The 14,522-nt window shown below is 36.0% G+C and overlaps 1 protein-coding gene across 1 annotated transcript; it reads right to left on the bottom strand.

Annotated features, from left to right (window-relative positions):
• Nucleotides 1-10,031: 10,031 nt before the first annotated feature.
• On the bottom strand, nt 10,032-14,318 carry LOC132124208 (holocytochrome c-type synthase-like). The gene is made up of 7 exons (XM_059535119.1): nt 14,189-14,318; nt 13,322-13,465; nt 13,100-13,233; nt 12,868-13,016; nt 11,743-11,862; nt 11,044-11,130; nt 10,032-10,960 (listed from the first exon to the last, which is right to left on the bottom strand). Exons 1-7 carry the CDS (start codon nt 14,307-14,309, stop codon nt 10,762-10,764), a joined length of 954 nt encoding a protein of 317 aa, XP_059391102.1. The 5' UTR covers nt 14,310-14,318; the 3' UTR covers nt 10,032-10,761.
• Nucleotides 14,319-14,522: the final 204 nt, after the last annotated feature.

Consider the following 14,522-nt stretch of genomic DNA (forward strand, 5'->3'; position numbering starts at 1 on the left):
ATCAGAGAGATCTAATACTTTGGAGTGATTGCTTAGAAAATATTTTCGGGTTCATATAATATCTTTTCATATTTACCACCATAATGATGTTGTCCGAACGGCTCCAGAATGAGCCCCCGCATTTCCACACGTGACTATGTTCGTACACAACCTACCTATGTGCAGTATGATTTTCAATCCACATTTTAACATCACAAGTAAATTCATATTTTTTGCCTTCACAAAATGTTTAAGTTGAAAGTTATTCAAATATAACAAATACAATCCATATAAATCAATTCACAAATGGCATTTAAGTTTAGACAGGTGGGGGAAATAAAGTGGCAGGAATTTATGAGTTATGAATCTTATGAGTTTTGAGAACATATTTTAGCATCAAACCTAGGCTAATTAAAATTCATTTAATAATGTATTTTTTATATGTTGAAATATTTATTCAACTAAACTGAATTTCATAATGTATTTTTTATAAGTAGAAATATTTATTCAACTAGTGAGAAGTCATTTCACTGAAAGATCACTAGATTCCATTTAGAAAATTTATTAGGTTAATTTGCATTGATTTCATGCCAACTTTAAGGGACTGATGCGGAGTCCGTTTTTGTCATCTCCATTTCTGTGGTGGAAATATGTGAAACGGGTTCAGATTGGGCACCTGCATCAGTAACCTGTAGGTGGAAAACTGGCATGAGAGGTTGATGTTGTCGGGCAGTGAGCGAGAGAGAGCAGCATTCTCATTGGCTGCGTCTGTGCACATAGTTAAGTGAAGCTGCTCTGATTGGTTTGTCATTGATTGTTTCAGTGGCCTTCTGTCCGGCCCTGATGCATGACGGGAGGCCACTGACCCTTCTGACAGACATCATCTATCAGTATTAGCGAGCAAAGGGCAGGATGAACCCAACCAGGACCTCGGATGTGTGACGTTATGTCAAGCCAAAGAATTCACGTTCACACACAGTTTCCAGAAAGTGCTGAGAACTTTTAACACACAGGTGTTGTGAATTCTGTATATCTAAAATGCTTTAAATGATAGTTCATATAAAAATAAAAATTCAGTCATCATTTATTCACCCTCACGTGACATTCTTATCTTCTGTGAAACACACACACACAAACAAAGAGAGTTTAAAGAATAATATGTTAAAACATCATTGGTCCTCACTGATTTTCAATGTGTAGGGGGAAAAAAATATTTAAATATTAAATTTAATATTTATTCAGGAACTATATCCCTTTAAGAGGACAAAATTGTACTTTTTATCACTTGTAAACGTTTGCTCTCTTATCATTGGCTAACCTCTGCATACAAGTATATTTCTTTTTCTTGTTTTAAGCATAAGCCTCTGTCCTCTCTCTCCTGACCCCAAACTTTTGAACTGTATTGAATGTGTAGCTTGCAAAAAAAATAATAATAATAAAAAAAATATGTTTTAAAACCAGATGGTCTCCTAACTTTCAAGGGCTAACTTGACCATGCTAACCTCCCAAACCTTGTCCTCTTTATGCCCCTTAGTGAGCCCAGCTGGGTCTATTTCTGACTTCTGCATCTCTAAACAATGTTTTCTGCTCACTTGCAGATGCTGTACATTGACTGTACTCCTCAGCCTGATCACAGCTGCACGCTCTGGGAATTACCAGGTCAAGATTTCTAGCCTAAATGCAATAGACCCAGGGGTGAGCTTGGCCTTGTGAGGGCACAGTGCCAAACAAACACAGGCCACTGCATGTATCAGCCAAGAAACAGAGAAAGCGCTATGCAGCATGAGAAAACCCCACACTACTTTTCAAGAACCAAGAAGGATGTTTGCTGTAGCAGAACCTGAGCACTTAAATAATCCGTAACACAACCAAATAACGTCGCAAAGCAAAGTGTGCTTGATAAAGTAAAACTGAAAAGCCAAAGCTAAAGAGACAAATAAAGAAATGTGTATTTGAAAGGCTTCATCAAATTGCTAATGACAGCTCGGTTAATTCACTGACAGAAGACGCCATCATGCAAGAGCAGAGGAAGGCAGAAATAAACATTTCTAAAGGGTTATACACAGTTTGGCAGTAAGTGTTATTTAAAGAAGTCCAATTAACCATAATTCAGTGCATAATGTGTCTATCCACTCTCATTAATTTGAGTTTATATTTAAAGAGACTTATGATCAGATGTGACATACATTCACCCACATAGAAAAAGCAGTCACTTTTGTTAAAGGGCAACGGTGTCCTCTTGTGGCTGATGGGTGACACTAAAGCAATGAAAAGTATTGCATAACTAATTCTGTGCAGAGAAAAGCAGAAAACCGTTGGATGAAATGCAACCTGACCATGGCATCAGTTTCATTTGACTATTTTGAAGATCTTCCTCATCCAGCATCATTTAGCAAATGCAGGTGTTTGTCACTTCCTCTGAGTGAATGCAAGACATCTGCACACCTCTTATACATTATTCATAAGTGCAGTAGGGAGCAGGCAAATGAGCTCTGTAATCTGACTGTTTTTGTAATTAAGAAACTGTAATGCTAATTTGACAAGGGCAGGGGACTGACTTGTAAACATACTAAACCACAGGCCACTGCTGTTATAAAAACACTGTGAGACTTCAAACTCTACAGAAATATAGTTAATACGCTGTCAAATATTTCCATATTCCATATAAAAATAATATTACTTTTACTTAACTACAACAACCATTGTTGGCAGATGCCACTGCACTTGTTTTATTATTTTGTTACCTAATACAGTGGCATTCATATATTAGACCTGATTAAAGTGGTCAAATAAATCTTGGGTCACTGTATATTTTGAGGCTATTACAGCTGAAATAACTACTTTTTCTCTCTGTTTAAAACACTTGATTCAAGCCAATGACGTATCTAACGAAGCCAGAGAACAGAGAAAGTTAACTTGATGTAGACACAACACTAATTTTAAAATGGGAATCACTTCCCTTTCATCTCCAGCATATAAAAACATTTAATAAAGCATGTTAATACCTGCGCACATCATCTATCCATTCATTACACAGAAAAACCTACACTTCATAGATGAAGTTCTCATTCCCCTTCATTGTAGAGTTGAGAAAGTGAGTTGAACCTCAGCAAAAAAGCTTTATTTTGAGTTTCAAATCTTTTTGGGAAGAATCCAGTGCGCATCCCAGAATCCCACTTGCTAGCATGCCGTAGGGCGTCCGTTCATGTACTGTAGGGTCTGATTACAGTAATCTCTCAGCAGTCTCTGTCTCTCACACACACTGTTATTATTTAAGACCTGCGGAGATAATAGCAGCTGTGCTCAGAAATGGCTCTGTGTACATCTTTCCTCCCGGGGGCTAACCGGGGCTCCTAACCTGGAGGAGCAGGAGTGTCTTTCCTCCTCTTCATTGTGCTGTTTGTCTTCTCTCTGTCTATCAGGCTGGGTCCCAGTTGAACGAGGTCAGAGGTTGCCTCAGCCGTTACCATTTATCACAGCCATAGAGCTGATATCTGGGAATGGGGGGAGGGGTGTCGATCTCACGTTTCCTTTTCCTGAGAAAACACAGGTTGCTCGTCCCCTACCATGACCCTAAAATCCAGTCCAATCCAGCGGGTCAGGAGCAGATTTATCCTGCTAATGAATCCAACCTGAGCCGGCAAGCACAGGTAGCCTCACAGGTCACCAGTCAGTAATTGGATAAAAGATCATCATCAAAAGCTATTAGCACTCATGGCTGGATAGGAGCACCACGGTCAGCTATTACAATGAGACGGGAATAATTAATTCACTGTGCTCCTCAGACAACCGAAAGAGCTCAGTTTAATTCAACATCAAGAATGAATTGAACTAAAAGACGCTGGAAGCCGGGAAAAGACGGATAGTGCGATGACGGATAGATGTATGATCAGTGAGTGAAGAGTGGAGATCAATTGAAAAGAAACTTTTTATATGGCATTTCATGCCTTTCTCCATAGTTTAAACTGAATAATATAATGTATGCATTTGTGATAAAATAAATGAATTCAAATAGATTAATAAACTAAAAAAAGAAAGAAATGTAACTAAAAAAAATATGTTTGGTTTGATATCGTGTCTAATACAATGAAATTCATACAGCCACTCATAGTAATTCAGTTTAAAATGTAATACAAGTTTTAGGATACTGATAAAACATTGAAAAAAATAAACATTATGAAGAAATAAAACAAAAAAAAACAAAAAAATATATATATATATATATAGTACAGACCATGAAAAAAGTTTGGATACACCTTCTCATTCAAAGAGTTTTCTTTATTTTCATGACTATGAAAATTGTAGATTCACACAGAAGGCATCAAAACTATGATCTAACACGTGGAATTATATATGGAATTATATACATAACAAAAAAGTGTGAAACATCTGAAAATATGTCATATTCTAGGTTCTTCAAAGTAGCCACCTTTTGCTTTGATTACTGCTTTGCACACTCTTGGCATTCTCTTGATGAGCTTCAAGAGGTAGTCACCTGAAATGGTCTTCCAACAGTCTTGAAGGAGTTCCCTGAGAGATGCTTAGCACTTATTGGCCCTTTTGCCTTCTGTCTGCGGTCCAGCTCACCCCTAAACCATCTCGATTGGGTTCAGGTCCGGTGACTGTGGAGGCCAGGTCATCTGGCGCAGCACAACATCACTCTCCTTCTTGGTCAAATAGCCCTTGATGCCTTCAGTGTGACTCTAATGGTGGGTGAGGTCCATACAGTCTGAGGAATTAAATTCTGGATATAAAATATTTTAGAACTTTGAGAACAAACATTAGGAACAAGTACATAAATAAAAGTTAATAAAAAAATAAAATAAAAACATAAAAATATTCAATTTGTGAACGAATGGTTCTTTTGATTCACATTTTTTCAGTGAATCATTGATTAAGTTCACACAACCTGTATGAACTATTTATTCACTAAACAGACTGATTCTATTCTACTCACTGTCTCAGCGATCTGTTCGGCATGATAAAAAGTCACACAAATCTTTCATATGTTTTTAGAAAACATGAAATATATCATGTGATTCATATGGATTACTTTAGTGCTTTAATATCCTAAACCATAACCTTAACAACTCTTTACCACTTTAAATCCAATCACAGGCAGTGCTGTGTCCAAATGATCTAACTAACTAAGAATCAGAATCAAAATACTCAGTAGCAGTTTCAGAAACATTCGGAATCACGTGAAGCAGTGGGGCTCCAAATCTCTGGTTACATTCATTGACTTCAACAAGAAATAATTAGTGTAGGTGAGCAGCATGTTTTCGGTCGGATGCTGGTCATGAGCAAAGCCAATCAGAGAGGGTAAAGCACCAATCCAATTGTGATGGGAGAGAAAATGAGGTCATGATGGTGCAAACAGTCGTAGACAAAACAATTATTCCACAGCTGCTGATATTTTATCTTTTCTCGCCGCTATAAGACGCCACACATGGGTGAGTTTATTGATCTTGGTGGAGGGTGGGACGTCTGATCATTGCGCTAGTCATTATGTATAAGATGCTTTCCCCCCATACTTATTAAGCTGCTCCGATTTCTACCTGTTTCCATCAGAGCTCATTAAAAAACAATGCACAAGGCCTGCCTATCTCAGTGTGCTGGTTGACTGCACTATAAAAGTCAAGAACTTATCACTTCCAGTGCTGTGATAAGCCCATGGCACAAATTGAAACCGGTTTGATTAGGCCTCGTGGAAGGCTCTCTCTGTCTCTCTCTTTCTGTTTCCAGCGGGCTGCGTATCAAACCTCCCTTGAGGGAACGTCTGAGATGGATCCGTGCCAATCCTTTGGCCACAAACTAGCAGGGTCCTTTCAGAACGTGACCTGTGGTGCTCACACAAACTAACAGTGTGAGGTCCAGTCGTGGCACCTAATGAATTCAAAAGCCCTCTAGCAATGTGCTGGGTGCATAAATTATCTGAGGTGAGGAAGTCAGCCTGAATGTTGAATGTTGAAGGCTGTGGATTTCTGCAGCCTAAGGGCTGCTCGGACCCACTTGATGTTGTAAACGCCTTAAAGACCTCCCAAACTTTCTTGTGTCAAGGATAAATATTTATTCTCTCATTTCTGAGGTCCTGCTTTGTCTTGTTGCATTGCACTGCACGTATTTGGCTACAGGAAATTGTCAATTTTTTATATTTACCTGGTTGTTTTTAAGCAGGTTCTCAGAGGAAAAATTAGCCACAGTGTAACAGTTTTAACAATCACAAGTCTATAAGTGTAGTTTTGCATTAAATGCAATATGTAAACAAGATGAAATAACAGGTCTGAATATAGAGACTGAATATTAAATCCATTACAAAGTAAGGAATAAAAGTCAGTAATCAGAATTATAAAGTGTATTTTGTCCCAAAATGCACCAGAAGTGGCATAAATATACATTGAAAATAAATATTTTATGCATTTAATATATATTAAGATATGTTTATGGTAAGCAGCCTTAAGTATACTTTGCATATATTAAGTATATATATATATATATATATATATATATATATATATATATATATATTACACAGCGATGGGAAAAAAAGGGACAATTTTAAAATTCTCAACATCTGTAAAGTAAAGCTTAATTTTTGTTTTATTCTATAAACTACTGATGGCATTTCTTCCAAATTTTTTATTAAAAATGTTGCCATTTAGAGCTTAATATATATATATAAGAATAAGGAATCAATATTTGGTGGAATAACCCGGATTTCCAATCACAACATTTGTCATTTTGACCAATTTTCATTTTCTAAAAAAATTATAATATATATATATATATATATATATACTGTATCTTTTAATCTGTTTCCTTCTAATCTGCTTTGAATCCATTTAAATAAGCACTAAATAAATGAAAAATTAATAATTATATCTGATTAGCACAGAAACTTTTTAGGATTTTGAGTTATTTTTAAGAGGTATATTTTTCTTTTGCAAGGTATTATGGCTGCACTTGTGAACATTTACAATTAATTTTCCTGAAATAAATATTGCTTATTTAATTTAATTCAATGATTTTGACCACTGAAACCTTTACTGCGAAGTAAATTTAGACAAGTGCAATCGAATAGCCCTGATGTATACTATAACTGCAAAATGAAAATGAATTATGCAGAATAAATCCACAATTATTGTACAGGATGGTGCTGGAATGTCATAAAATTGTCTCCATGGTTCCCACATTTCACTTTCATATAAAACTCTTAAGTGTAGGAAAACTTCCTGTGGGGCTGTGTTGTCTTTCTCAGACTGACAGCTCTTAAACACCTTGCATGCATTCATTTATTTTCAGCATAATGCTGTTTTATTTTGTATTAGCATGTAGAGAGAATCACCAATTCCAGTGTGTTATTATTTTACTGTGTTAACGGTAAAGTGTGTGGGAGAAGTGGTCCAGATGCAAATCAAGGATGGGATTTGGATTTAAAACAGCTACTGATGAATAAGCAATTACACTTAAACCAGGGATAAGACACAAACATACATGATTCACACTAACACAGCTTTTCTCACTGCTCTAGATGGGGAATATTCATATTTTGTATAAATATGCAGTGACCCCAAAACCACTTTGGACACTTATGCCACTTAAAAATGTATGAATGTCTGTATTATATAACACGAAAGTGTGCTTGCGCTATCTTTCCTACAAATAAATGCCACTTGGATTGATATTCACTGACATTATGTGTGGCCTACAGGAATTATATAAGTTTAACACAAATGAAGTTTAATCAGCAGAATTTATGGCATAATGTTGGGTATCACAAAAATAATAATAATAATAATAATTTATATATATAAAATAATTTGACTGACCCCTTATTTTCTTAAAATAAAAAAGAAAGAAAGAAAAAGAAATTTAAAGCTACACTAAAGCACTTTAAAAGCTGGGTTGGAGAATCCCTTTAAGTTTTAGTTTTAGTTATTTCAGTACTTAAACTAAACATAAAGAGAAACGTTAACTTGGCAACTAGCTGAAATAAAATAAATTTAAGATTGTATATTTTACTGCAGTTAATGTTTAAATTACTTCAAGTAATGGAAATGTTCATTGTTTTGATTTAAGTTAACGATAATAACCCTGCACTCGGTAACACATTTCAAACAAGCTTGTCATAACTGAGCTGGTTAAAATAAGTGGAACTGAATCTGCAACACACCAGCTTTTCCATCAGGACCATTCTGGATGTAGTACAATCAATACAGGAGTAAAACCATCAGCCAACATCTGAATGTCCATGTCAAGACCACCGGTGACCCATAAGCTAGAAACTTTCCAACAGTTACTCATTCCCATAATTAATGTTACAGTTCTGGAATCTAGACAAAGCCTGGTTATTGTACTTGGCACATCTGGGCATCTTTTGGTATGTAAATGAAACAGACTGGAAGGATTGCAGGGGGCTTGAATCCCCCCCGCCAGACTCCACTGCCACGGGCTGTTTGGAGATCTGCTCTGTGCACTACAGGCGGATTTTCAGGTTCCCTGCCAAACAGAAACCCAGCCGAAAAACCAAATACAAATATACAGTAGCTTTGTCACCACACATGCATTATTCAAAAGCAGGCGATGGCCTCTCAAATGGAGCGTAATTATCAGTAGCAGCTAAAACTGCTCATAAAACTCACCAAAATCAGGTTCCCTTCTGTAAAGAGGCAGAAACTGTCCCCAGAGGATGAGGTTATTCTGGGCCATAAGTGAAGGTTTCTTTCCCACACCTACTCACAGACATGAGGAACCACTGCTTCTCCTCCTCTCATAGGATGGACTTCATCACTTTTTAGGATAAATGCACTGTTAAACAACAAACGTCTAATTACAAATGATTATAAAATTACCATAAAACCAATAGCTATACAACTTTTAATAAAAAGTTTTAAAATCATAAACCTCACATTTCAGCATAATAAATGATGCAGATGCAGCTTTTGTGTTCGCTGAAGTGGAAAGATGGATTTTGTTGATACCGATACTATTGAGATACACCGTAATATTTAATTAAAAACAACTCTTCACACTCCTGAAGAAATAAATAACAATACAGTATCTAATGACCCTAGAGTTGCACCACTGTGGGAAAAACTGCAATGTGATATTTGGTATCAAAATTACATGTATTTAATTTTCTGATCCTATTTGTTTTCCAGAATATATATAATCTTCACTGTTCAAATGTCTCTTTGTTTATGGGACAGCTGTATATGCCACTAATCACACTGGAGTAAGTATGTATACATGTCTATAGAAATATTAGATGCGTTCATTTCCACTGTAGACAATGTAAGAATGCAAAAAACAAAATTCCACAAACTAATCCATGACAATTTCATAAAACGGTTACATTTTATCCCCGTATACAAGCAGATTTGTGCCTGAGCATGATGGTAACATTTTTATGACTCTCCTCTAAGTCACTAGCAGACACTAGTGGATAGATGGACAACAGGGAAAGAAATGACATTTTCTGAGGAAAGGGCACCACCTACTGGAGTGAAATGGAAAGGGTCACAAGTGAAGCATTAACAGCCAAGCAAATCTATGAGATTATTTATTACTATAGATTATTCATACTATGTATTATTTGACTGTAGGATTTACTTTTTGAAATTAAAATTTGGTACAGGTTAGATTTCAAACAAATTAACTGCGTTACAAATACTGGAGAATTAAAGAAATGTAAGGGAACATATTTTAGAAACTCTCACTCAAAGGTAGCAGTCAGCTAAAATTTAGCATACACAAACAATAATGAAGCAAGTTTGAGCAAAATAAGTAAAACCCCCCCCCCAAAAAAAAAAAAAACGGTTTCAGGATGATTATAGAAGACCTGAACAACTGAAAGGGTGCTTCTAATAAATAAATAAATAAATCATACAAAAAAAAAAAACGATATGCTTCGTCAGATCAATTATACTCCTAACCAAAGACCGCTGAACCATTTTGCAAAGCTGAATGATAACCGCTTACAATAGTTCTCAACATAAGATAAAACACTCAATAATCAGCTTTTGAAAGTTGGAATAATAATTTGATGCAGGTCCGATTTAATACAAATGACATTTAATCAGAGAAAACGGGGGGAAATATTTCAGAAACACTTTCACTCAAAGAGAACATAATTAACAACACTTTAGCGCGCACACACACACACACACACACACACACACACACACACACACACACAATAATGAAGCCGTTTGCACAAAATACATGAACCCAAACAGTAGGTACAAGAAATAAAATAATTTTAAAGCTGACAGCCAGATGAATATGGAAGAGAAACAGATTATTTCATATGCTTCATCAAATTCAATGACATTCAAAAGCGAAACCCCCAAACCATTGGCTACAATTCTAACAGCTGCCAATCGCTCTCTTCATGAACTAAAACACTCAATAATCATCCTTTGAGAGAGAAAAATCAACCAGCGGATGTTTAACCTCGGAGTAAGATCAGATAGCAAGCTTTCCAGTTTGACAACCTTCACTCAACAAGCAGAAAAAAAAAACCGCTAGCTGATGATGAATTCAGAACCTCATCAGAAGAAAAAACACTGATTCATTGTGCTCTCCAATAGAGAACACTCCCTATAAGTCCCTTAATGTGAACCGTTAAGTCCTTCAATGTGCAATAATTTGCTAAGATTCATGTCAACAGTCAGAACTCAATGAAGTTGAGCTCACACATTATAGTATATTGGTACCAAATAGTCTGTGATGTCTTATAGTGGTGCAGAAATGTTAAAACTGTGTTGTGATGGATGGAGTCTATGATGTCCAGCGCCACCAGGCCACCCTCATCCGATCCCAGACAGCCTCTAGAGAGTCGATGGCTGGACGCACATCCAGGATGGAAAACTGGTAGGTGTCTTTATTAATATCCCCATCATAGTAGTCAATGACATATCGGACTTCCTTTCCGCACCGATCTACAATCCAATCATGTCGGTCGAAAGGCAATTCATATCTAGAGAAAAAGTTATCGGAGAGAAATCAAGCACTCTGCAGCTTTTTAAAAATAATCTTTTGGGATTTACATTTATATCTCACCCCATCCAATGACGTATTCTGGCTCTGGGCGAGAACTCTTTGGCTTTGCCCCCGAATTTCTTCAGAGATGGACCACAGGGACACTCACTGCCAGAGACAAACGTGTGTTTGAAATGAACAGTAATCTACAACGCTACGATGATTCTTGCACAAGAGGCAGTTTGTAGAATCAATGCAGATCACACTGCCAGTGACCATCAAATGACAAACAGAAGGCGACAAACACAATATTATCAGTTATCTCGCTTATCTGACAGCAACAGGGCTACATAGATCATAATGAAGCTTTCATCTCATTAAAATGTGTTTTGGCATCACAAGTTACTGTATTATCAGTCACCATTATTTCTGCTAACAATATAAACACTAATTTTGAACACATTGTAATACAGTATGAAGCCTGTTATACTAGCCAAGGCTGTTTATTAGATTTCTTTTACATGTAAAAATTGTGAAATATTATTACAATAAAAAAAAAAACATTTCATATTTTAATATATTTTGAAATGTCATTTAGTTCTGTAGTACTTTTTCAGGATTCATTAATTAATAGAAAGTTCAAAAGAACAATTAATATATATATATATATATATATATTTATTATTATTAATTGAATGCATCCTTGCTGAAAACACACATTTAAACACAGCATGCTCTCAGTCATTGGTCATGTGAAAGTGAGAGTTGTGTTCCAGTCACCTGACATGCAGCGCTTCCCACTTCAGGATTTCCTGCCAGGCTTGATCGTTGTTACGATTGTGGATCTGAATTATATTGGTCATGTCTTCTGGAGCAAGACTGTCATCCTTCCAGCGCCACCTAGAAAACAACAAACAGCAATTAGCTATTTATAACAATTCAGAACAACAACATAAAAAAAGACAGATTTTCCTTCCAAGATGTGCAAAACGTGTGCGTCTTTTCTGAACAGTATCAAAACAATAGCTCCGTTCCAAACGTAGTGTGCTGCCAGTCTAGACATCATTTTAAGGAATCATAGGCACACCTCGAACATTAGGCGCAAAAAAAAAAAAAATAAAAAATCCTACCAATTTTTGCCTACCAAAATGGACCTAAATATGAAGTAACACCTTGCACAAATAAAGCAAGAATAAAGTAAATTATATATATAATAATACATGAATAATAATAATAAAAAAAAAAAACAGGAAAACATTTACATCTAAAATAAATAGCCATATTACTGTATATTGCTTTTTTTGTTTTAATTGACTATGTTATACACTTATGGCTATATTTGCACACTACCGTTCAAAAGTTTGGGGTCAGTATTTTTTTTTTTTTTTTTACTTTTATACAGCAAGGATGCATTAAATTGATCAAATGTGACAATAAGGACATTTCTGAAGGATCTTGTGACACTGAAGACTGGAGTAATGGATGCTGAAAATTCAGTTTTGCATCACATGAATAAATTACATTTTAAAATATATTCAAATAGAAAACAAAAATTTTAAATATTAATCATATTTCATAATATTACTGTTTTTCTGGGTATTTTGATTTTTAAATAAATATAGCCTTGATGAGCATAAGAGATTTATTTCTAAAACATTAAAAACAACATGCTAACATCGAATTAAGATCTATTTGTATGCCGTGTGGAGTTGGAGTTTCTTGGTCTTGGGGAATGATGTGCTGTTTTTTTCTATCTACAGTAGGTAATCAAATTACAGCTTTCACAGGCTTCCTGAAGCTAAGCCAAATGGCATAACTGGTCCACACAGAGCTCTCCAAAATATAACAGGACCCGTGTGGTTGTAAAACATGGATTTAGGAAATGAGACATTAAAGTAAACTCACCCCTTCCGCAGCATTGCATTCCAGAACATCTGTTCAGAAGGATAGACCCAGTTCTGGCCTGTGCCTGAACGTGGGATTTTAGACTCCGCTCTTTTCACGGACAGAGAAAACGGCTGGTCCGGGGCGGGCACCTGGTTCGGAGGGGACATCTGTGGGAAAAAAACAACATTAACATACACAAGCCAAAACAATCTCAAAGAGCGTCTTCTTACTGACGGGATGCCCAGCTCACCATGTTTGCGGGATCAATGGTTCCTTCAGAAGCTCTCATGGGACATTCGACAAACTCATAAGCTCTCTCCTGATGCGCTGGGCCGGCCTGTGGCGTCTGAGCCTGATGCATCGGGCACTCAGGAGGCGGAGAGCCTGGGTTTATATTACACATTATTATTAATTATTGTCATATAAAATTTACTGATATCAAGCTCACGCTAACAAATGGTGCATTACTCACTTTTAGGGGGCTCTTGATGCATGGGACACCCAGGGGGTGGGGACGCCCCACCAAAATGTGGTGCTGACATTGCAGACTCTGCTAGAAGAGTTGGGGGAAGATTGGATACGGATGCACCCATGATGATGAACACCAATCCTGAAACTGAAGATCAAGTAGATACTGTCACATCATTACTTTAGTTATGCTGTTTATAGAAAATCTATTTTCTTTCATAAAATGTATCATTTATTCGCCCTCATGTCATTCCTAATCCAACAAAATACAGATATCTCAAAAACAGACTATATATGTTTAATAAAACATGATGTGAGGCAATTTGATGTACCATATTTGAATCTATGCAAAAATATATTTTTCGTCACACAAATTTATCACAAGGCTTCAGATGAAAATATGGCATGAACTATTGTTATAGCATGTTTATGGTCTTGTATGGTCATTTTAGCAGCTGGTGATAATTTTAATTGTTTGAAAATATATATATTATATTTCATAGAGATTCAGAACAACTTTGCATGCTGTTTTACGTTAAGTAACGTACTGTTTTAAGACATTTATAGCATGTCTATAAATCTCTAACATGCTATACTGTCAGTGAGAGTACAGCTAAAATAAATAGTTTTGATCATTTATGTACCATATTTTAAAAAAAATTACATTTACCAGTCCCAAAAGCTAAGAGTTAACAAAATAGGTTATACAACATCATTCGTACACAGTCATGTAAAGCAATATCACGGAGTATGAAAGAACACATTCCTCTAAAAGACACCTTCATTAAAACGTAACCAGCTTTTTTTATATATATATAAAATATAATAATATCGATCACTAAAGTTTTACAAATATGACAGCATAACTCACCTTTCAGTGTCTCGAGGATCGGACGCTCTGCAATGTCAACGTGCACGGCTACTTCCGGTTCACCCGGCATGCACTGCGTGCGGGGCGGGAAGAATATGTAGCTCATAAATATTAATTGCATTGAGAAAGCTTGCTAAGGACTTTGCCTACGTCCATTAAGCTCTTTTTGCATTTTCTTTTCTCTTTTTTTCTGTTTGATGTAATAAAGTAATAAGTAATTATAATAAACTAAAAAGAAGACACAAAATAATCATGAATCGAAATGAACATATTGCTTTATTGAGGCAAATGGAATAAAGCAAGTGAAAAATTAAGACACGTGTAAGAATAAACA

The sequence above is a fragment of the Carassius carassius genome, chromosome 42 (genome assembly GCF_963082965.1).
Source record: "Carassius carassius chromosome 42, fCarCar2.1, whole genome shotgun sequence".
In the NCBI taxonomy this organism is placed as follows: Eukaryota; Metazoa; Chordata; class Actinopteri; order Cypriniformes; family Cyprinidae; genus Carassius; species Carassius carassius.

Bases quoted from the DNA above. Each gene is read 5' to 3' on its own strand.
- LOC132124208 (XM_059535119.1), bottom strand. From the start codon at position 14,309: ATGCAATTAATATTTATGAGCTACATATTCTTCCCGCCCCGCACGCAG. The intron at 11,863-12,867 runs GTGAGTTTACTT...GTTGTTTTCTAG, and splicing joins AATGCAATGCTGCGGAAGGG to GTGGCGCTGGAAGGATGACA. The intron at 11,131-11,742 runs GTGACTGGAACA...TGTCTCTGGCAG, and splicing joins TGGGAAGCGCTGCATGTCAG to TGAGTGTCCCTGTGGTCCAT.